The following is a 23,013-nucleotide window of genomic DNA, read 5'->3' as shown; positions in this document are numbered from 1 at the left end:
CCGAATTTTCGAGCGCACCGCAGCAACATTTTTCCGGGCGTTAGTTAAACGAGGCGACTAGTTTAATTAGTGGAATTGTGCGACGACGTCGTAGTTGAAATTCAATTTGAACGCCCAGGCGGTGGATCGGTAAATTTGCGACATCAAAGCACGCGAGTGAGTGAAAAGAGAACCCTGGAAAGTGGTCAATGTGTGTGTATTTGGCGAGCAGTGGCGGAGCACTGAAAAAACCAGTTAGCTGGCAGTGAAAGAGATTCAATAACGTGTTGGTGGGCAAAAGAAGAACAAATTGTTTCGAGTGTGCGAGGCGACGACGACGACAGCCAACTGGTCCGGTACGAAAAAGTCCGCTTTCCTCGCTCATTAGCGGCGCTTTCCTCGTGCCCACGATCTGGAAGTCTGGAAATCGGCGATACCTAAAACCGGGCCATACCCACCACTATCATTATCAACAAATTGATATACATATGCAAGTGCAGCAGCGCGTCATCAGCACAGCGCCCATCGCCTAACAGGTGCGTACCGTACCGTCCGTCACTTTCGACATTATATTGGTCTGATCGGGAGTCTCTATCTCTCTCTGGTGCGTGGTCTCTTCCATATACTATAACTATGCATACTATATATGCTCCGTAACAACACACTGCATTGTCTTTCGGGCATTGTTAACACCCCGCCCGGTGGTGGAGCATCTTTGGCATCCATTCAGTCGGTTGCCCATTCATTTGCCTAACAGACTCTTTTCTGCGCCAATCGACGAACAAGTAAAGTGAAAGGCGGCGGCACGCGTTTTCCCATCTTTTGTGTTGAATTTCGCTTCGGCAGCGAGGAAAGCGAAATCGTTCTTAGTCATCAGGACGTGCGGGGTAAGGAGGAGAGTGGGCCAAATCAAGGAGCAGATACACATGCATCCGCCTGGCAACAGGCAACACGTCACAAAAAACAAGGAAAACAAGGAACGAGGAGACATTTCCGAGCTGGGATTACTAATTAACTAAAGGAAAAAAGATGAAACTCTATGGATTTTTTGCCGATTGTAGTGGTGGGGAAGGTGTTACCTGGGATGGAAGGAAATCAAAGGCGATCGATAAAATTATAATATCGATAACTATCATTTGTTTGAGACGAAAGAAAAGATTCGTGGTTTTTTCATTCTGTAGGTTATTTTTTATGTTTGAATAGTTTTTGCAGGATAGGCCAAAACGCTGTTGACCCACGACCTTATCGATTTTGTGCAGCTGCTGGGCGGCTGGCTAATCATTGTTTTTGTGGCGTGACAAGTGTTTCGGCACCACACCCACTGTCTGTATGTCAGAGGGAAAAGCGTAAGCGGAAGTGATTTCATAGACCGAAACTCACCCCGAAAACTGAATACTGAAACGTTGAATGCGGCGTTTCCGTGCTTTGTGGCCATTGCCTGCCCCAAGTCGCTAGTTCATTTTCCGCCATTATGTTGAGGTTAGGACTTTCCGAATCCATGTGATTTCCCAGGGTGCCGGCTTCTGTGCGTCGTCGCAAAAATATGCTACACTTCGGGGGTGCAAACAGCATGCTTTTCGTTTTCGTTGAAGTTTCACGGCCGAATTGATTTTTCCAGCATAGACATTACAAAATGCCTCGCCGAAGTGGCGATAATAAAGCGCCTTTTCAGTTTTGCAGCCAGCACGCACATCGGGGCAATTATTACCGCTTTTCCGTTTTCCCTCTTACAAAACTGTGAATTTAATGCGGCCAGCACGTGGCTCTACGCACTGAGTTTTCCGTTCCTTAGTTTTCATCTGGCCAAGCACTTCTCAGCTGGCCGCCGAAGAGAAAGGGGAAACGAAAGACGCAACCATGAGCAAAGAAACTTAAAACTCCAAACTTGAGCAATTTGTAGGCAAATTAAGGTGTTAACTAACCGTGAAGTTGGTCAGTGGGAAACCCATCGAAGATGCTCTAGCTTAAAGCTCATACAGAGCAGTAATTTTTTTTTTTTAAAAGGGAACTAAATTCTATTTATTAAGGTTTCAAAAGGAATCGTTCAGTAATTCCTCTGTACATAACCTAATGTGTGATAAAGATAAATGAGACCAAATGGTATCTTAATTATAAAGTACAAAAGAAAGAAAAATCTAGTCTAGTTATCAATTACTTAAAATGTAATATGTTATATTATCCTCCGGGTAAGGAAATCGCTGGGGTGTACCCTCTTCAGTCTTCGGAGGGAGATGGGATCAGCTAGGATAGTTGCTAGTCGGTTCGGGTGGGCCATAAGCCTGTCGGCATAACGGCTGCTGTGGAAATTAATCTGATCCCCAAGAAGGGTAACTTTCATATCTCTTTCGATGACCATGTTCGTCACGTACCAGGGGAGCCCAGATGCGTGACGTGCAGCTCTCGACTGGACCACACGGAGCCTATTAAGCTGGGATTTGGCAGCAGTTCCCCACACCTGGATGGCATAACTCCACGTTGGAGCGAGAATGGCTTTGATTAAAGGACCTTAGAGCTCATTTGAAGTTTGCTGGAGTGGAAGAGCCAGTCGAGCTTTTTTAGCTTCGCCAGTGACTTAGATTTGACCGACGTGATGTGGGCCCTCCAGGTCAGTCTCCGATCTAGATGAACTCCTAGGTAGCAGTGCGATCTAGCATTGGTGATAGGGCTTCCATCGAAGGTCAGATCTGTGCAGGTTCCGGGTCGCAGGGAAAAAGTTACACAGGCTGACTTTGAGGAGTTAATGGTCACATTCCATTTGGCAGTCCATTTTTCGATTGCGTGCAGCCATTCCTGGACTGCGTTGGAGGCAGTTTGCAGTGAAGGATGAGACGCCAGCATGGCAGTGTCATCGGCGTAAGTGGCCAGGAGCAGCTGAGCCGGGGGGACTTCGGCGTTGTTTGCGGGAGATGGCATGTCAGCAGTGTACAGGGTGTATAGGAAGGGCCCAAGAACAGAGCAGTAAACAAGAGTTTCTTTGCAGATCTTCGATCTTCTTTTGTAATTTTAGATAAGAAACTAACAAAGTTGAACTTAACTCAGGCAGATAAGAATCTTTAAGTTTAACGAGCTATGATTTCTGACACATTTCTCGCTGTGTATATTCGGCAGACGAGCAGCTCGGAAATTGTTTGATCGATTCGATTCCTTCGCCCGCTTCCGCTCCGCCGCTATCGGCTGTTGCCTTTTGCCCGCCCATTCGCCACTTGCTAACAGTTGTTTTCGTACGTGAGCAGCGCTCGGATACACAGATACTCCCGTCAGATACAGAGATAGCTTCCTCTTCTGCCTGGATGCGATGCACTGTGTCCGCTCCGCGCTCTCCGTTCTCCAGCTCTCCAAGCGGAAGCAACTCCATTTATGTAAATTGCTTGCCTGACATTTCAATGCGACGGGGCGCTTTATGAAAATCTGGAGCGGAATGGTCCAAGCGGGATGAGCGGTGGCTGGGAATAATAGGTTGAAGAATCAGCTCGATTGTTGGAACCATGAGTCTGGTCTGGTAGCTAGGGCTGCAACGGGCTGCTCCGTCATGCCAACAGTTGGCAATCAGTTTAACTGTGCTTTTTATGGCCGTACTTTGCGCTTTTTATGCGCACTCATTGCCGCACATGTGCAATATCACTGGCACTAACGTTTTTCCAATCAGTATCAGATGTACTCGGAACTGGTATGAATGAATCTGCATGTTTTTCATCTGCTTGATGTTCTTACTCCGCTTTAATTATCCACAGTTCCTCAGTTGCATAGCGATCAATCTTTTTGCATACTAAATACTTGTCTTTAACTACAATCAGAAGTAATAGAAAAATCGGATTTTTATTGTTTAGAAGCAATATCAGATACAAAAACTGGCGCTTGTGTACATAAATACATATGTACATATATGTAATTCCACTTTTTTGCCACTTCCAGTTTTAATTATACCGAATTTCCGCTCCGATTTCATCAGCCGTAATTTGTGAACTGATGAAAACAATACAGCCTTCGGATTAACATATTTTAGAGAAACGTTACAAAGAGATAAAGTTCATATTTGGGTTTAGTTTGTCGGGCAGCGTAAACTTGGCCCAAAACAAACATTGCCAAGGCTTTTCGGCTATAATTCGTTTGCTTAATTTGCTTTTTCGAGCTCGCAGTTCAGCGAGGTGAAACGGTTAAATGTTTTCAAAACTGCCCCAATGTTTTCCCTTCGGCATACGTAGATACATAGATACATACTTGGCGTTGCGTGTGGTGCTCTTTGTTGTTTGGCTGTGCCGCCCGTCCCTCCCGTGTGCGTGCATTATGCTAACTAGACCCTAATGTCGGTGCCCGGGTGTTTTGAGTGCTCCACATTAGTAGTTTTTGTGGAATATGCCCCATAAAGGGCCATTCGATATGTTTCCGCCAGGGCTGCGAGTTCATTGCACTGGATCATCGAATCGTGGAGCAACGACTCTGGGTCGGGACCATGCCCAATGCAAAATGTCAGCAATTTATGAATAATGCAGTGAGAAACACAGGAACCGCAGAAAACGTGATCGGAAAATGCCACAAAAACAGTGCATAAATAATACCAACATATTATCGGGCAGGGCGAAGCGACATTTAAGCTTTCGCTTCGCCCACAGTCCATCTGAATTATCTGTGGAAATCGCAAATTGGATACTTGTTTGTATTAGCAGTGGGTCGGGTCTTCGTTCGCCAACTGATACTTCTGTTTTGCTTGTAACTTAGACTAAACGATCGATGTCACTGCTTATTTATGCATTAGCATCACTACACAGAGAGATTTTTATATTTTCTTTTTCTAAGATTTCAAGGTCGAATGAGAGATTACTACCTGCAACACTGATTAAAATGTCATAAATATAAAAGCAAAACTTAAGTGATTTATATTAGTATACATAAATTCATCAAAACTGATGGCTGTTCCACTGGAAATCAATAGAAATGGGGAAAGTATATCTCTCTTCGAATACGCCAGATATTACCTATTCATTTTATAATTATATTATAAATTTCGCATTTTTCTTAACCACATGAACAACAATGAAGTTTAAACTGGATTAATAAAATGAACCGCTTTAAATTGAAATTTCAGTTTGAATATGTTAAACCAAAGACACTAGAATATTATTATTCTAGTGTCTTTGGTTAAACCGATACTGAGTACTTTTCCAGTGCAGCGTTTTCTTCGATTTCATTAGATATGGCAAGCTCAATTTTCTGCTTGTCTCAGTGCCTTTGCCCACAAAATGTTGACTTTTCGAATTAAGTTTCACCGTTAGCAAAGATCATGCGGTCTTTCGCTGGATTCTCGCCTTTCGGCAGCGCTGCCGGCGATTTTCGCATTCAGTCGAAAAAATTGACCTAGTCAACGAAATGGAGATCTCCCCAAGTGAGAACTAGTTTGAAGAGCTTTTGCAAGTTTTGTTAAAGCTTTTGCGCTCTCTTTGCAAAGAGAAAATGCTCTTAAAAAGCAAAACTATTTTCTCTTGCGCTCTCCTTGCACCTTTTGTTTTGGCATTCGAATACACTACTTGTGGTTTTGTGGATACTACAAACATTGGAAACAACTATAACCAACCTTTGGGTTCCCAAGGTTTCCGAACAATCAAAACCTATACTTTGGGGATGACTGTTGAGCACATATGTACAAAGTGGAATGGAAGCATGCGATGGGCAAAGTACATACATACATTTCCACGTAAAGCAGCAAATTCATTTCCCCTTTACTATCGAATAATATTAAGCAGGTAATAGGTTGTTTACAAACCTACGAAAACAAAAAACAACGCGTTTGTTTGACAGTGCGCTATAATGAATAAAAACAAGTGCAGCGTCGATTGCAGCAGCAAACAGCTCGATTGATAATAACAACATTATCGTGCATTACGCAAATGAAAATCAAATACCCTTCTCTGATATCTATAAATATTAAAGCTTTGTTCATACTTTGTAATTTTTAATGCACCCTTTAAGCAAATAGTACATACAATACAGAAAACCTGTAAATCGTTTGTTTTGCAAAATGCATTTTTAAACGTCTCGATAATTTATAGGCGGCGAAGTTTGGATGATTTAGACTTCATTATTCACAAAATTTTCATTGGAAATTTCTTAATTGACTCCACATAAACTATAGTACTTTCATTTAAAACAGTTATTTCAACACACAACTTATAAAACGATGATTAGGCATTTTTGAAGCCCAAAAGTATTATTAACTCCACTAACAAAGTTGCAAGCACTTTGTGCAAAGCTGAAATTGATCGAAGTGAGTGTAAATGCTTTTGGAAGAAAAATTCACTAACAATTTTCAATAAATAGATTGTTGTAAACCATCAAACAATTGTTTTGATTGCTTTAGATTACATTATCGATATCGAGTTAAGACCGATTGACACTATCGACACTATAGTGAGGGTATCAGAAACTTGACGACCCGAACTAGAGTGGCTATCCGATATCCCACGCGCGTGTCGATCGTGCAATGGTGTGCGTATATATTTGGTCACGTATATGTGGCTTTACTTTGTTGTAACAAAAACAAGTTAATAAAACAGCGATTAGAAACGAAGTTCCATAATGTGCTGCTGAAACTAACCAATACACTTGCAATTCGTATTGCACCCCACTCGTGTGTATATCCACATCCAATCCGTTGGGGCAATCAAACTCACATAGTGTTGTTTACACATTTGTTATTTTTAAGTGTGCTTTTCTGCAATTCGACCAGAGGCATGTGCACTTGTTGTTGCGGCCTGTTGTTGTTTACAGCAAACTAAAGCTCCTTTACATATCCAACCCACCGTTTTCCACATTCTCAGCGTCGAGCCCTCCGACGGCGACCAATGGCAGCCAAGTAAACAAGCTGCGGGCAAAACAAAACACACATAATCAGCCGGCAACGCGGAAGCGAATTTGTTTACGTCTTAGCCGAGCGGCAATTAAATATCGAGCCATATCTGTAGCTACGACTATTTACTGGTTTTATCGCCAAATGCACAATGTCTTAGTCCTGAGACTTGTCAACGAGTGAAAACCCTTTTTTAAAGATACCAATAGCAATAATAGTGAGCAGCATCTGCTGCACACGTGCCAAAAAGATTCAAAAATTCCACTTCTTTTGCTGGTTTTTAGTATTTTTTTTACAGTATTTTCGCTTCCACTTGATACATTATTAATTTCGTTACTATGTAAAAACAAACATAATCTTGTGTAATAAATCAAGTCCTTGTGGCTAACAAAAACCCCATTGATTTGCACTCTTTAAGCTGAAAATCGCTGCCGTATTCATATGTTTTAAACAAAAACGAGTTGATTGGACGCAGAAATAGCTGAAATGTCAACACTGCCCCCCAGCAAATGACCCTGGGTGTTATAATTTACGATAACTCTCGGGCGTGTTAGTTCATATGAAGCTTTTTTTGCCAGAAAACAAGAAACCTAAAGCCGAAGCAACTTTTTCGGATGGCGAGGTGATTGTTCGCACCGGTTTTTTTTTTTTTTTTTTTCGTCGAAGGGGGCCTGCCCTCCCAGCCGGCTTCCGCCTTTGGGGGCACACTCAATTCTATGCTCCAACCCAACTGCGTAGTTCGCCCAGGCGGTGCCATATGGTATCTGCCGATGTATGTCATGCTATATGATCGCTCCTCCTATATGTTCGCAGATTCTTGGTCTGCTGAGGCGCGAGTAAGCCACACGCGCTCTCAACTATTTCGACCTTGATGCGACTAGCGGCATTATCTATCCACTGGCGGTTGTTTTGCTTGTTGTGCCAATCTGAATATATTACATATAGAACCCGATTGTCACGAATGTTCATTCACACATGTACATATGTGCGAGTATGTACATATATGGGAATGGTGCAGATACATGTGAATTAAGGGGCTCGTCTCATGCTTGGGATGTGTGTAACGTGCTTTTAATTAAGGCTGCGAGGAAAACCAGTTATTGATGGTGCTGTGGATTCGAAATACATTTCCATATCTGTCTTAATCGTGGATAGTGTTAATGGAACATACGCATATCACTAAAGGTCTTAGGGTCATATTAATCAAGCTTGTCTAATTATCTCCAGGGCGCAACCCACACAATTCACGTTGCTTCGGGAACCTAAGTACTTCGTGCCGGTTAACAAATCGAAGCAAGTCTGTGCCTTAAATTTCTCCAGGCCTTTTTATTCAAGAGACTTCTCTAAATCGATCAAAATTTTGGTGTGTAAATGCAATTTATCAGATCAGTGTACCAGCGTCATTCCCCTCATGTACGTATAATTAGCGGAGATTCAAAGGTTCATGAACCGCGGCTTTTCTCCGGCGGAAGTGCTTACACATGTAACTGCAGAGGAGTAGGGCGGGGAAGTGGCTGCCATCAAGTGGTCACCTTCGGCCGATGGCGGCTCAGTTCACTTTGACGGACTGCTCCGGACGGACGTGGTGCGATAAACCCTCGGCTCCAACCCGTATCTTTTGCCGAGGCCCTTATCGTGCCAAGTTTTCTTATCGGACATTGGGGCAATCTTATCGCCAGCACCAGAAAGTCGGTTAAAAAGTAGTGGAAAGCAGCCAGCTCAGTGTGACTAAAATTGGTCGGAATTCAATGTGTTTTTTCGCAGCTCTTCGCTGTTATGCTGGCTCAGTAGGGTAATGATTTATCGATTGATTACCGAGTTGACTAAAAGATTATAAGTGAGAGTGTTTATGTTGTTAAGACCCCATCTAAGAACTATTCGTGGAAAAGAGCCTTCTGGCACGAGCCTAACCTCAAATAGCAAACGAATTTAATAAGTGCTACTGACCTAAACTTTTGACAAAGACCGGCGATAAGAAGTGACCACAGAGTACTACAAGATCGTACTGAGCTCTCAATATCAATCTGACTAGATCGATTTCTGACTCATCGCTCCATACAGGAGGCCTTGGTATTTCCACTTCCCGTTTGCAATTTACGACCGATTTGAACCGACAAACCGATTAGATAAGCCCGTAGCTTGGTTGTGGGCTGTACTTTACAGTGTTAACTCTGCGCTGACACACACACGCACACACACATCCCCCAATTAATCGCCACTAACTCACCCACCCATGACTAAGTCTATGTCCAAGCAACAGCCACATAAACTACTAAACGCAACGCCTAACACCGAGTGTAATCGCCTAATCGCAAGAGCATCCCCATTTCTTCTACGCACACAGATCAGTGACAGGATCAAGAGCAAGGTAAACGTCCAGCACTACATGTGCTAAAACTAGGAACGGTTCTCCAGCCCAAGGACTTATCGAGGACACTATCCAATCCAAATCAATCATGCCGCTCTTCACGAGAAAATCACCCAAGCAAGGACCCACCGCGGATGGGGGCTCCCAGTTCGGCAGTCGCTCCTCCATGAACTCCGGGTCCTCCCAGGGCAGCCACATTAGCAATAACAACAACAACAGCATTCCGGAGAAAACAAAGCCCCCGCTGGTCTTCCACTGCCAACTGGCCCACGGCAGTCCCACCGGCCTAATCCACGACTTCTCCAGCGTTCGAGAGCTGTACCAGAAGATTGCCGAGTGCTTCGATATATCCGAGAAGGACATTCTCTTCTGCACCCTCAACTCGCACAAGGTGGACATGACGCGTCTGCTGGGCGGGCAGATCGGGCTGGACGACTTCATCTTCGCCCATCGCAAGGGTCGGCCCAAGGAGATCGAGATTGTGAAGTCGCAGGATGCCCTTGGACTGACGATCACCGACAACGGAGCTGGCTACGCCTTCATAAAGCGCATCAAGGAGGACTCGATCATCGATCGCATCGAGCACATCAGCGTTGGCGACCACATCGAGAAGCTCAACGGCCAGAATATGGTGGGCAAGCGGCACTACGAAGTGGCGCGCATGCTGAAGGACATTGCCACCGGGGAGACCTTCACCCTGCGCCTGGTGGAGCCAGTGCGTAGCGGCTTCCAGGGCATCGGACCGCGCAGCCAGTCAAGGGCGTCGGGCTCGGCCGGAGGAAAGAACTATGGCAGCGGCAAGGAGACGCTGCGGTTCAAGGCCAATGGCAATGCCCAGATCGAGCCGCAGTTCGATGAGGCGACTGTGGCCGGCATCGAGGCCATTAACAACCTGCTGGAGTCCTTCATGGGCATCAACGACACGGAGCTGGCGTCCCAGATCTGGGACTTGGGCGACCAAAAGTCCAACTCAATGGACTTCGCCGAGGCCATCGACAACTCGGACCTAGAGTCGTTCGGCTTCACGGATGACTTCATCATCGAGCTGTGGGGTGCCATAACGGATGCCCGGCGCAAGTCCACGACCAGTCCCAAGTAATGGGGTAACCATACCAGACGCTTTTCACCTTGCCCGCTTATTGGGTCCAATAAATGAGGAGTGCTATTATCTACTATCTGAGAACGTTTTGTTTTAGAGCCTAGTTTTATTTACCACGTATCATGCTACAATCCCATATACAAACATATGTCGTCTGCCTTTGCCAATTGTTTATTTATTTGTATTCTTCACGGTAACCTATTTATTATATATATTTTTTGCGTTCAGATGAACGGGGGGGATGTCTCGAGGCATCCCTACTATGCATATATTTTTGGTACAATTTGTTTGATGTACATACATACATACGTATAACTATACTTCTTTAGTTTTATCCTTTAAACAATACAAATATATTTAAATTATTTAAATCGTATGTGATTTTGGTTATTTGCTTTTTATTTCGATTGCTATTGCTTTCTGTTTTGGTAAGTTTGTTTATTTGCTCGGGTCTTTAGGTATTATTTGATTCATAAATAAGAACTATTAGTTTGTCGTAGGCGTTGTTATCTTTTGTTAGCACACCGATTGCATGGCATTCGGAAAATATTCCACAGTCCCCAACTGTGACGAATTGTTTGGCTGCTTTTCTCTTTGCGGTTTTTCTGTTTTTCTACAATTTGCTTCTATAGCGACGGTCCTAGTATACATATTTGGGCCATGGATCATTTGTACGAAAGAACAATCTAGTCAGTGTGAAAACGTCTCCAGTGACGTAGATCGCACCATCCCACAGTGACGCTCTATTCGGGTTCCAGATCGGATCAGATCATACATATACACCATTCCTTTATTTATTACATGCGCGGGAGCTTTTGATTGCTTATAAACAGCTGCTGTTTGGCGTGCGAGCAGCTGATAAGCACAGTTATTAAGGCTTGCGAAACGAGCGAGAGAGAGAGATTGGATTTTGCACACTACACTGACAAAAACCCCCATATACAGCGGAGGTCAGCTGTACAGTTGCTTTTGAACAAATTTAATATTATTTTAATTTTAACTTTGTTGAGTTTACCTATTAGGAATTTCAAAGAAACGTTTAACGAATTCTTACAATTAAAGCTCTGAAACAAGTTAAGTCAGAGCTATTATTGCGGCCACAGCTGTTTGTGCATACATACAAATGCAGATATGCCATGGCAACAAGAGTTACATGACTTTCCGGTTTTACAGGTTCGCTGCAAAGCTTTCGCTCTCTCATTCGGCGCTCTCTTTCACACACACTCTGACACCTGCCTAATTCGATTAGCCGCACCGCTCGAACGCTCAGTCTTCAAAGAGATCTCGACCGAGCAACAAGTGAACGGAAGAATCCGAGCAGTGAAGAATCAGAAAGACCGAGGAAACACTCGAGAACTCTTTAATAACATTGTGAACCAAAAACCAGAAACAGCCACTGAAAATACACGGAAAGCAGAGTGATTCGCCATAGTTTTGCTAGTGTTTTCAAGGGCACCCATCTCATACAGCTGTGCTGCAAATTTTGTGCCAGGTAGTGAATTTAAATAAAAGGCCAAAAAACCACGAATTATATTGAAAATTTCCATTATACTAGAGATCGGTCGAGAATGTACGCCTGCAGACGACACGTATTCTTGGCAAGATTTTCGGTTAGACTTTGGTCGCGTGTTTGTTTGTTTGTTTGTTTGCCCCCTTTCTTGCTCGCGTTCCCCGATCAAAAATTCCATGGACTTTGATCGTGACTCAACACAAATCAGCAAACAGCCGCAGACCCAGACCCATTAAAAAGTGCATATTATAGCTAAACTCGTCGCGAAATGAAACCAATCCGCTGGGACTTAAATTAGACGCGTGATACTTTGTACACAGCCAGAAACCAAGACCCACTTTTTAGATGTGCTTGCTAATCTATTTTTTATCAAATAAATAATGGTTGTGTTTGAACAAATATTAGGAAATACCAAAGTTATTCTACATTCTTATCTATGGAGTCCCTGCGGTTTGTTTGTGTGGAAATCCGAGTTCTCCTTTGTGTCTTTGTTTGGATATATATATAAGTCCTTTCTTAGGTTCTCCCGAAGTTGGCCCCATTCTGAAGTTTCTTTGTTGCCCTCTGTTGTTACGCTTGTTACCATCGCCCGATTCCCATGTGTTTCATCGAATGTTGTTTTGCTCCCCGTTTCTCGGCTTACTTGCCTCCCCAGCTTCGCAGGTGAAAGTGAAGCGGCGGCAACGCGTGACAGATGGCGTGATGTCTGCGGTTCGAGTGCGAGTGCTGCGTGCAATTGTAGGACCCTTGATTAGGTTCCCCTCCTATCATACACTGAGAGAAAAGGTTTCAGCAAAGTGACCGATTAATCTCTGTCGGAATAGTTGGTCTGTATGAAACAGAAAACCATATTCATTAGATAGTAAGTTCCTTTTTGTGGCTTATCTTTAAGTTTCTTCAACATGACTCAATTATCAAAAAATACTGTCAAGCTTTAGTTAAAAGAAAATAAGTCATATTATGGAAACTGTTTATAAACAGATTGCTATATATGTATGTAGGTGTGAACTATTAGTGGCTAGGTTTATCAGTTCAAGCTTAAAATTTTTATATGAGTTTTGTGTTTAGTAGAGGTCGCACAAATGTATGTTTGTTTGTCAAATCGGTTTCGGAACATCCGATGTCTAGCGATCTTTGATTAAAAGCATACTTTGTTAGTAAAATCATCATTAGACGAATACCTATGAGTTTGTAAACAAATAGTAATATCGCTACATCCCCCCGGCTCAGCTGCTCCTGGCCACTTACGCCGATGACACTGCCATGCTGGCGTCTCATCCTTCACTGCAAACTGCCTCCAACGCGGTCCAGGATTGGCTGCACGCAATCGAAAAATGGACTGCCAAATGGAATGTGGCCATTAACTCCTCAAAGTCAGCCTGTGTAACTTTTTCCCTGCGACCAGGAACCTGCACAGATCTGACCTTCAATGGAAGCCCTATCACCAATGCTAGATCGCACTGCTACCTAGGAGTTCATCTAGATCGGAGACTGACCTGGGGGGCCCACATCACGTCGGTCAAATCAAAGTCACTGGCGAAGCTAAAAAAGCTCGACTGGCTCTTCCACTCAAGCAAACTTCAAATGAGCTCTAAGGCTCTTTTAATCAAAGCCATTCTCGCTCCAACGTGGAGTTATGCCATCCAGGTGTGGGGAACTGCCGCCAAATCCCAGCTTAATAGGCTCCGTGTGGTCCAGTCAAGAGCTGCACGTCACGCATCTGGGCTCCCCTGGTACGTGACGAACATAGTCATCGAAAGAGATCTGAAAGTTACCCATCTTGGGGATCAGATTAATTTCCACAGCAGCCGTTATGCCGACAGGCTTATGGCCCACCCGAACCGACTAGCAACTATCCTAGCTGATCCCATCTCTCTCCGAAGACTGAAGAGGGTACACCCCAGCGATCTCCTTACACGGAGGATAACATAACATATTACATTTTCTTTTGTACTTTATAATTAAGATACCACTTGGTCTCATCTATCTTTATCACACATTAGGTTAAGTTCAGAGGAATTACTGAACGATTCCTTTTGAAATCTTAATAAATAGAATTAGTTACTCCAAAAAAAAAAAAAAAAAAAAAAAAAATATCGCTACAAATCAGATGTTTAGGAAAAAATTTCACGTTTAATCCGACGTCTAGTGATAAGACAAACAAACGGTGTAGTTATTTTAAATAGTTCAACCGAAATACGAAGGCATTCAATTGAGATTTAAAGAATACTGATCAATAACAAATAGCCCAGTAAGTTATTTGGTAGTTCGAGTTGATACCAATCCAAGATTATGACAACAAACTACCAACTTTTTTCGTATTCAGATCGATTGAATCTTATCTAGCGAATTCCCAGTCATGTTATTTACGATAATCTTGCCAGATTGTCCAATGTGTGAAAAAGTGCCGATACCGACGCCCGTTGGCACGGCTTCCAAAAGCCAAAAATCTAGCAATTATTGTTTGTCGAATTCGCTTAATTATTGTACAATGTTGGACGTTGAACTCAGTGGCTAGTTATTAACGAACTCGCTCGTTTGTATTTCGAGTTGTAAAGCCCGCGTTTCATTCGATATCGCGTGATGATGTCTTGCGGAGACCACGATTAATTCAACTTTTCTGCCGTGTGCGAATGTGTTTGTGCTTCGAGGCGATATTTGTTCTGAGTTTTATCATTCGCGAACAGTAAAACACGCCACTGGCATTGGTAACCGTCGTTGATAAGCGGCGTTCGACCGGGTTTATCGCCCCAATTCATCGGTGACACTCGTAAATAGTTTTTATCCCAGATAGGCGCTCAAAAGTGCCCACAGCTCGTATAATTTTATTTACCCACCCTCACTGGTTTATTATCGCCTTGAACTTGTAAGAAACGCAACTGCAAGCAGAGAAAATAAAACAAATAAGTCAAATAAGTATTTGCACATTACAGGATTGATACATTTCAAGATACATTACAAATACTAGCTATGATTATGTAGATATCTAGAATTCTAGTCCAACCTCAGCACTATATTCCAGTGCTAAATAATGTCAAACATTATTCGCTTTGGTTGCTATGGCTGTGGCCACGGGTGTAGAATATATTATACGTATGTGGCTGCTTTGTTTATAATTTTCATACTGCGCTTGTATTTCGACGTCACGTCCGCCGTTTGGCAACATTTCAGTGTTGCTGGTGTTGGTGAATGGATGGCGCGGAGGGAGGGAGGAGGGATGTTGCCGGCGGTCAGCAACACTTTGCTACGCGGCTTTGTCTCTGGTCTGTTCTGTAGGCAATCACCTTGACTTTGAGCACCGCCAGGGAGAGGATGGGTTAAAAATACCATGCAGGTGCATTGGCGGGGCTTCCGAGCACAGGATGGCTGGCTGCTGATGCAATGCGTCTATTTTCCGAGCGGCGCTGGCCGTTGCCAAGCCGAAGAGAGAGGCGGGGAAATATGTATGCTTTATGGCCTATACGAATTACTCATGACCGTTTCCGCTTTGCCCTTTACAGTTGCCGTATCTCAGAAGCGGCGGGTCCAAAGTATCGCCGAGTACGCCACAGAGCCGATTCCTTCGCCAATAAGCGGCGCATTTGACCGCCTGCCCATAAACATGGCCGCCATATAACCGCAAACGGCGAACGCAACCACACAAAGTCGGAGCTTTGCGATTAGACAAGCAGATAGCGGGGAGTTCAAGGAGAGATCCCCGCCAGCAAGGAAATCCATTTTGAAGGGAGACCAGCCGCAGCAGACCAAAGATGAACAGCCTGGCGCGGGTCTTCAGCAACTTCCGCGACTTCTACAACGACATCAATGCCGCCACCCTCACGGGAGCCATCGATGTGATCGTGGTGGAGCAGCGCGATGGCGAGTTCCAGTGCTCGCCCTTCCACGTCCGGTTCGGCAAACTGGGAGTGCTCAGGAGTCGGGAGAAGGTGGTAAGTACAGAGATCAGATTTTAAAGGCTGTTTCTATAAACCGAACTAGGAAAATACTCAAAAATATGACTCTTCTGCGAATATAATGCCATTCCTTAAGGAAGTAAACACAAAAAAGCTGACTTTATTGTTATAGCCAATGATTATAACTTCTGAACCACCTATCTAGAAGGTATAATCCCAAGATATTTCATATCTTAAATACACAGATCTATTAACAGGGTCAGTCACGCATTCCTATAGGAGTGAAATCAGTTCAATATCATTTAAATTTTGTATTTCATAATAAAATCAGACAGAATGCCGGAAAAAGATACATCCTATAGAAAATTAACAACTGATCTTAATCATTCATTCAGGTGGACATTGAGATCAATGGCGCACCGGTCGACATACAGATGAAGCTGGGCGATTCTGGCGAGGCCTTCTTTGTGGAGGAGTGTCTGGAGGATGAGGACGAGGAGCTGCCAGCCAACCTGGCCACCTCGCCCATACCCAACAGCTTCTTGGCGTCCCGGGACAAGGCCAACGACACCATGGAGGACATCAGTGTAGTGGTGACAGATAAGTAAGTGAGGTTTACTGCATACTCCACCAGATCCACCAGTCTCACCCTATCATTGGCGAAACCATTTTAGAAACGCTAGCGAGGAGCTGCTTCTGCCACTGCCATTGCCGCGGCGCAACTCCATTGACTTCTCCAAGGAGGAGCCCAAGGAAGCCGTTGTTGAGGGCAGCAAGTTCGAGAATCAAGTCTCGGACTACACGCAGCGCAGGTACATAATGCCTTTTCATGCTCATGAAACTCAGGACAGAGTTAGTTAACAAATTCCTTGACCCAAACAGACACACCGACAACACACTGGAGCGTCGCAACCTAAGCGAAAAGCTCAAGGAGTTCACCACGCAGAAGATCCGGCAGGAGTGGGCCGAGCACGAGGAGCTGTTTCAGGGCGAGAAGAAGCCGGCAGACTCGGAGCTGGAGAACCAAAGCAAAGCTTCAAACGAAGCTGAGACAGAGAAGGAAGTTCCGGCGCTCATTGAAGACAAGGAAAAGGAGGAGATCAAACCAGACGTTAACCTCACACCAGTCACAACCAGCGAAGCCACCAAGGAAGTGTCCAAGAGCAAAACCAAGAAGCGGCGCAAGAAGTCGCAAATGAAGAAGAATGCCCAGCGCAAGAACTCCTCAAGCAGCTCTTTGGGCAGCGCCGGAGGCGGTGATTTGCCTTCGGCGGAGACGCCATCACTGGGAGTGAGCAACATCGATGAGGGAGATGCCCCCATATCCAGTGCCACAAACAACAACAACACCTCGTCGTCAAACGATGAGCAGCCATCCGCTCCCCTGGTGACAGCTCGCACTGGGGACGATAGCCCGCTCAGCGAGATCCCGCACACCCCCACTAGCAATCCACGTCTGGATTTGGACATTCACTTCTTCAGTGACACGGAGATCACCACTCCAGTGGGTGCCGGTGGAGCTGGGTCAGGTCGCGGTGCCGGCGGACGACCTTCGACTCCCATCCAAAGTGACAGTGAACTGGAAACCACAATGCGAGACAAGCGGCATGTGGTGACTGAAGAGAGCACCGCATCGTGGAAGTGGGGCGAGTTGCCCACACCGGAGCAGGCCAAGAATGAGGCCATGAGCGCCGCCCAGGTGCAGCAGAGCGAGCACCAATCGATGCTCAGCAACATGTTCAGCTTCATGAAGAGGGCTAATCGGCTACGCAAGGAGAAGGGCGTCGGCGAAGTGGGAGACATCTACCTGTCTGATCTGGATGCCGGCAGCATGGACCCCGAGATGGCGGCCCTCTACTTCCCTAGTCCCCTGTCCAAGGCGGCATCGCCGCCGGAGGAGGATGGCGAGAGCGGCAATGGCACCAGTCTGCCCCACTCGCCCAGCTCGCTGGAGGAAGGTCAGAAGAGTATTGACTCGGACTTTGACGAAACCAAGCAGCAAAGGGACAACAAGTAAGTAGCACTTGGGGTCAGGCACCAATTTGTATACTAGATTCACATCAATAATCTGCCAGCAGGTACTTGGACTTTGTGGCCATGTCCATGTGCGGAATGTCGGAGCAGGGAGCACCACCCTCGGACGAGGAGTTCGACCGCCACCTGGTCAACTATCCAGACGTGAGTATTGTTCAAATGGCCCAGTGCTATGTTCTGTGTATGTGTTTAAATTCCAAGCACTTCACTGCGCCCCCACGCACTGCATCTCGCCTTGTTAACAAGTCTCTTCCCATGCAACGCCCTCATTTGTACCTGTGCGTAGGTGTGCAAAAGCCCCAGCATTTTTTCATCGCCTAACCTAGTCGTACGGCTGAATGGCAAATACTACACCTGGATGGCTGCATGTCCCATTGTCATGACAATGATCACCTTCCAGAAGCCACTAACCCATGTAAGTTGGCCAAACGCCATGCCTTTTGTGTAGCCCCATGCCTTGTTCGCTTCCGGCTCTAATTAGATTATGTCCACAATTGCCATTTGTCAGGATGCCATTGAGCAGCTGATGTCTCAGACGGTCGACGGCAAGTGCCTGCCTGGCGACGACAAGCAGGAGGCAGTTGCCCAGGCCGACAATGGAGGTCAGACGAAGCGCTACTGGTGGAGCTGGCGGCGCTCGCAGGACGCTGCGCCCAACCACTTGAACAACACTCATGGTATGCCTTTGGTCAAGGATGAAAAAGGTACATAAAGGGTACCCCTAAATGTTAATGAACAGCCCATCTAAAAATTGTACTGCTTTTCAGATGGAGATCAGGCAGCTGTGGCAACGCAAACCTCGCGGCCTACCTCGCCCGACATCAGCGATCCCACGCTGAGTAAGAGCGACTCCCTGGTGAACGCGGAGAACACCTCGGCGTTGGTGGACAACCTGGAGGAGTTAACCATGGCCTCCAACAAGAGCGACGAGCCCAAAGAGCGCTACAAAAAGTCGCTGCGACTCAGCTCGGCAGCTATCGTAAGTCCAGCAATGCAAGCTTCAAATCGAACCTAACCATGCCTATTCTCCTCCAGAAAAAACTAAACCTCAAGGAGGGCATGAATGAAATCGAGTTCAGCGTGACCACCGCCTATCAAGGCACAACGCGCTGCAAGTGCTACTTGTTCCGCTGGAAGCACAACGACAAGGTGGTGATCTCCGACATTGACGGCACCATCACCAAGTCGGACGTGCTGGGCCACATCCTGCCCATGGTGGGCAAGGATTGGGCGCAACTCGGTGTGGCGCAGCTCTTCTCGAAGATCGAGCAGAACGGATACAAACTGCTCTATCTGTCGGCCCGTGCCATCGGCCAGAGCAGGGTGACACGCGAGTACCTCCGGTCGATCCGGCAGGGCAACGTGATGCTGCCGGACGGACCGCTGCTGCTGAATCCCACGTCCCTGATATCGGCCTTCCACCGCGAGGTGATTGAGAAGAAGCCGGAGCAGTTTAAGATCGCCTGTCTGTCGGACATCCGCGATCTGTTCCCCGACAAGGAGCCCTTCTACGCCGGCTACGGCAACCGCATCAATGTAAGTCTGGCGGGCTTATCATATCTGATATGACTAAACCAAATTATTAATTACGCAATATTCTTGACTTTTGCAGGACGTGTGGGCATACCGAGCCGTGGGCATTCCCATCATGCGCATCTTCACGATCAACACCAAGGGCGAGTTGAAGCACGAGCTGACACAAACATTCCAGTCCTCGTAAGTAGCGATCCGTTCACGACCTATCCTAGTGTTAGCTGTATCCGCACATGTGCCTCCCCCATGTACGTGGTTCCGGTGTTGCTCATTACTGAACTCATGCCACATTCGATAACGTTAACTAATTCGCCAAAGAACACCAACAAACAAACGCTAATTGGCTCAAGTCGAATTAACTTCATCAAGTAACGCTAGGTGTCGTAAGCCGTATAAGTGTACCCTCGATCTGTGTAGTATGTATCCATTGTACTACCTAAACCGCACCCCACTCAATCAATCAATCGATCAATCGAAAGCCTGCCAACTCCAATTCAAGCATTTTGGTTGTCAAATTTACACAGTGGCTACATCAATCAGTCGCTAGAAGTCGACGAATACTTTCCCCTCCTAACCAACCATGATGAGTTCGATTACCGGACGGACGTCTTCGACGACGAGGAGTCCGAGGAGGAGCTTCAGTTCAGCGACGACTACGATGTGGACGTCGAGCACGCTCCGAGTGAGGAAAGCGGCGGGGATGAGGACGATGACGATTCCCTCTATAACGATGATTTTGCCAACGATGACGATGGCATCCAGGCAGACGTGGCCTCCGGCGACGAAAGGTCCGCCGACGTGGGCCTCATAATGCGAGTCCGCCGCGTCTCCACCAAAAACGAGGTCATTTTGGCCTCGCCTCCCAAGTGGAGTAATTCCTAGATTAGCTCCAGTCCTAGCCCCAGTCGAAGGTTGTGCAGCTTGCAAATTGTGATAAGTTTTTTAAGAGAGTTAGGATTGTGCTATACCTGTATGTCTGTGCCTGATGTGCCAGGCCAGCGAGCTCCAAGTTCGTCGGCCAGTTAAGTTTCGAAAGTATTCTGCTCGCAGCAGTTCTTTATGTTTAGTTCTAAGGATGACCATTATACATATAAATTACCCAACGAAATATACCTTATCTTTCGCCGTGACGGAACTCTTTTATTTCTCCGAGTGTGGCATGAGTTGTGAGCTAGATCCGTTAGTAGACTGTAGTTAGAGTAGACTGAAGAGGTATTCGGGAGTATGAATCATATAATTCACTTCTCGATGAATTTACCATATTAAAAAAAATGCAGTATATCCCGAGGCGCCTTTTCCCGATCGAAAGTGTCCAAGGAATTGCATACCCTCGGGCTGCTCAGATCGTGGAGATCATAGCATAGCCACAGGAGTGGGTCGTAAATTATTCGTTTGAGATCTAATACCATGCCATTCTTCCAGATACTGCAGCATGACGTACATCGTCGATCAACTGTTCCCGCCGGTGAAACTCGACGAAGCCTCCGCCGAGTTCTCCAACTTCAACTACTGGCGCGACCCCATCCCCGACCTGGAGATCCCCGAGCTGGAGACGGCGCTGGTGCCACCGAGCACCAAGGTGGACATAGCCACCCTGCGCCCCATTCCCGAGAAGTGAACTGGTTGCTGAGAAGTCCAGCTTGCGTACTACAAACCTATTTACTTATATGGATATGCAACACACTCTATTTATAGCAGATATAGCTCTTTTCCAAATTGTTTGCCTAGCTTCAAACCTTCTAGATGTGCTTACCAAAAATGAAATATCTATATTATGCATAAGCTTAGCCAGGATTCGATATTTCCTTGGTTCCATTATCATTTCCTATCGATCGTTTCTAGTAAAATGGGTGGTTTAAGTTGTTATCAAAATTCAGTTATTAATAGTGACTACTATAAGTATGTTCCTTTGAGACTCCCCGCAGGTTCGTAGAAGATGCATATTCCAGACGGCGCAAAGGAGTTGTGATTTTGATTTCATTATTTTTCGTATGTGATCATTTAATTTAAGTTCATTGTGATTAGGTTTTTTTGGAGTTTTTATGAAAACTGTGCTCTAAACCTATGTATACTTAACTGATAGTGTTTCAATACCAATAAATGCTTCAAATTCAAACAAAAGCCGGTCTATATACAATTCTCTGTTTGTGTCTGGAAACCACCTGCACCTGCCTGGCGTCTGGCAGACGAATTATGAGCTGACTGGGGACGACACTCGATTCCCAGGCGGCTTCTCATGTTGCAGTGGAAAGTTCTCGCATCTGGCTGGGGCACCTCCATGATCCGAGCCGAGAGCCGCGGGGGCGTTGGCGGGGGGCATTTCATTTGTCAACGTAATTTTGCCAATTCAATTAATGCTCATTTAATGCAGAGCAGGCCGACCGGCCAGCCTACAGCATACACATTGGTGTACAATGGCCCACGGACAACGAAGTGGGCAGTTAAGTGGCCACAAACGGTCGGTCATGCAAACTCAGTGGCAGATCCACAATTACTTTTCCTAGGGGGCCAAACTCTCCTAGTTTGTATGGGGGAATTACGAAAAGCACGGGTTTGCGTATGTGAACATGCCTTTTGGTTCCAAAGTTCTATGAATTTTATTTTCCATTTAAGCCAGTCGCTATGAAAAAACAAAAACTTATTTATACAATCAATAAACAAACATCAGGAGGCTGACACATAATAAAGACATCAACATTTATTCAAAGATTTATGAATGAATAATGGTGGTTGTTTTGGTATAAGATTGTTTTATATATATTCTTAAACAATCAAAGGAATTTCCAATGAAGTTATATTACATCGATGTCATTTCCTTCAATCCAGAATTATAGCATAAGATAGTTCCATCCCGTGGACCACACCTATGTGATTTTTTTTTTTTTTGGATTTTATACTTATTCTTATTATACTTATTACATATTATTTATAAGCAATGGGAATTTAAACAGATTTTTCTGCTTATGCTAATGCCACAACTTAAATCAGAAACCGCTGATATTTATATTTGAAATGTTGTTGTATAAAATATTTATTAATAAGAAGTCATATGCTGGAAAAAGAAGATGGCAGGGTATACTGACTTTGTCTGGAAAGAGGAAAACCTTTGCTTACCATAGAGTATATATGTATATTCATGATCAGTATCAGCAGCCGGGTGGATTTCGCTATGTTCTACGCAAACTCAGTTCTACAGATATCTAAATGAAACTACCCTAAAAGTCTTTTCTCTAGTAGTATATAAGTAGGAACAGACTGGATTGTACTTGGATCACTAGGAAAATTTGAAAAAAATTTACCTTCGTTGCTGTTGGTTTTCGGCATTTTGTAAACGATATATAATTTCGGTCTTAATTTGGTAAAAATCCAACGTATATATGTGTATTCCGAAAGTCGGAAAAGTAATTGCAAATAACAAAAATTAAATCTTTTTGATTTAAATCCTTATTCGGAATAAATTCTTAGTTTTTATATATGATATATGATGATATATAATGATATATATCTTTCTTTACTGCTCCCTATTTAAATTAGGAAATGCGTTCTCTTGGAATGCTAATGTTTTGGATAGAATAAACAAATTAGCTCATCATATAGAAAAATTAATATATAAAACAAACTTAACCAGAAGTAAATGCCATTTTACTAAAAAAAATATTATAAATTTTGATAAAAAATCTCATAAAAAAATTTTTTCCAGAATGTGTCTGCTGAACAGTAGTAAAAACCCAAAACTGCATTCTAATATTAAGACCT

The 23,013-nt window shown here is 44.7% G+C and overlaps 2 protein-coding genes across 11 annotated transcripts; both read left to right on the top strand.

The window, feature by feature from the left end:
- Positions 1 to 425: 425 nt before the first annotated feature.
- LOC6608127 (PDZ domain-containing protein GIPC3) lies at positions 426 to 10,436 on the top strand. Of its 3 annotated transcripts, none has more exons than XM_032717201.1 (2): positions 426 to 515; positions 9,165 to 10,436. In XM_032717201.1, the coding sequence occupies exon 2, from the start codon at positions 9,277 to 9,279 to the stop codon at positions 10,285 to 10,287; it is 1,011 nt and encodes a 336-aa protein (XP_032573092.1). In that variant the 5' UTR covers positions 426 to 515; positions 9,165 to 9,276; the 3' UTR covers positions 10,288 to 10,436. The 3 variants fall into 3 exon arrangements, with proteins under 3 accessions (XP_032573092.1, XP_032573093.1, XP_002032875.1); XM_032717202.1 differs by lacking the exon at positions 426 to 515 and adding an exon at positions 8,124 to 8,233; XM_002032839.2 differs by lacking the exon at positions 426 to 515 and adding an exon at positions 8,397 to 8,612.
- LOC6608126 (phosphatidate phosphatase LPIN3) lies at positions 429 to 21,044 on the top strand. 8 transcript variants are annotated; one of them, XM_032717193.1, is made up of 12 exons: positions 429 to 515; positions 15,298 to 15,726; positions 16,086 to 16,294; positions 16,365 to 16,502; positions 16,573 to 17,703; positions 17,766 to 17,868; positions 18,011 to 18,139; positions 18,233 to 18,428; positions 18,492 to 18,703; positions 18,760 to 19,260; positions 19,337 to 19,440; positions 19,782 to 20,139. In XM_032717193.1, exons 2-12 carry the CDS (start codon positions 15,547 to 15,549, stop codon positions 20,137 to 20,139), a joined length of 3,261 nt encoding a protein of 1,086 aa, XP_032573084.1. In that variant the 5' UTR covers positions 429 to 515; positions 15,298 to 15,546. The 8 variants fall into 8 exon arrangements, with proteins under 8 accessions (XP_032573084.1, XP_032573088.1, XP_032573089.1 ...); XM_032717197.1 differs by lacking the exons at positions 429 to 515; positions 19,782 to 20,139 and adding exons at positions 11,554 to 11,779; positions 20,680 to 21,044; XM_032717198.1 differs by lacking the exons at positions 429 to 515; positions 19,782 to 20,139 and adding exons at positions 11,554 to 11,779; positions 20,680 to 20,875 and having other exon boundaries at positions 17,769 to 17,868.
- The last annotated feature ends 1,969 nt before the right edge of the window (positions 21,045 to 23,013 follow it).

The sequence above is a fragment of the Drosophila sechellia genome, chromosome 2R (assembly GCF_004382195.2).
Source record: "Drosophila sechellia strain sech25 chromosome 2R, ASM438219v1, whole genome shotgun sequence".
Taxonomy (NCBI): domain Eukaryota; kingdom Metazoa; phylum Arthropoda; class Insecta; order Diptera; family Drosophilidae; genus Drosophila; species Drosophila sechellia.
Note: the sequence above shows the minus strand (reverse complement) of the source record. Positions and strands in the feature narration are given on the sequence as shown.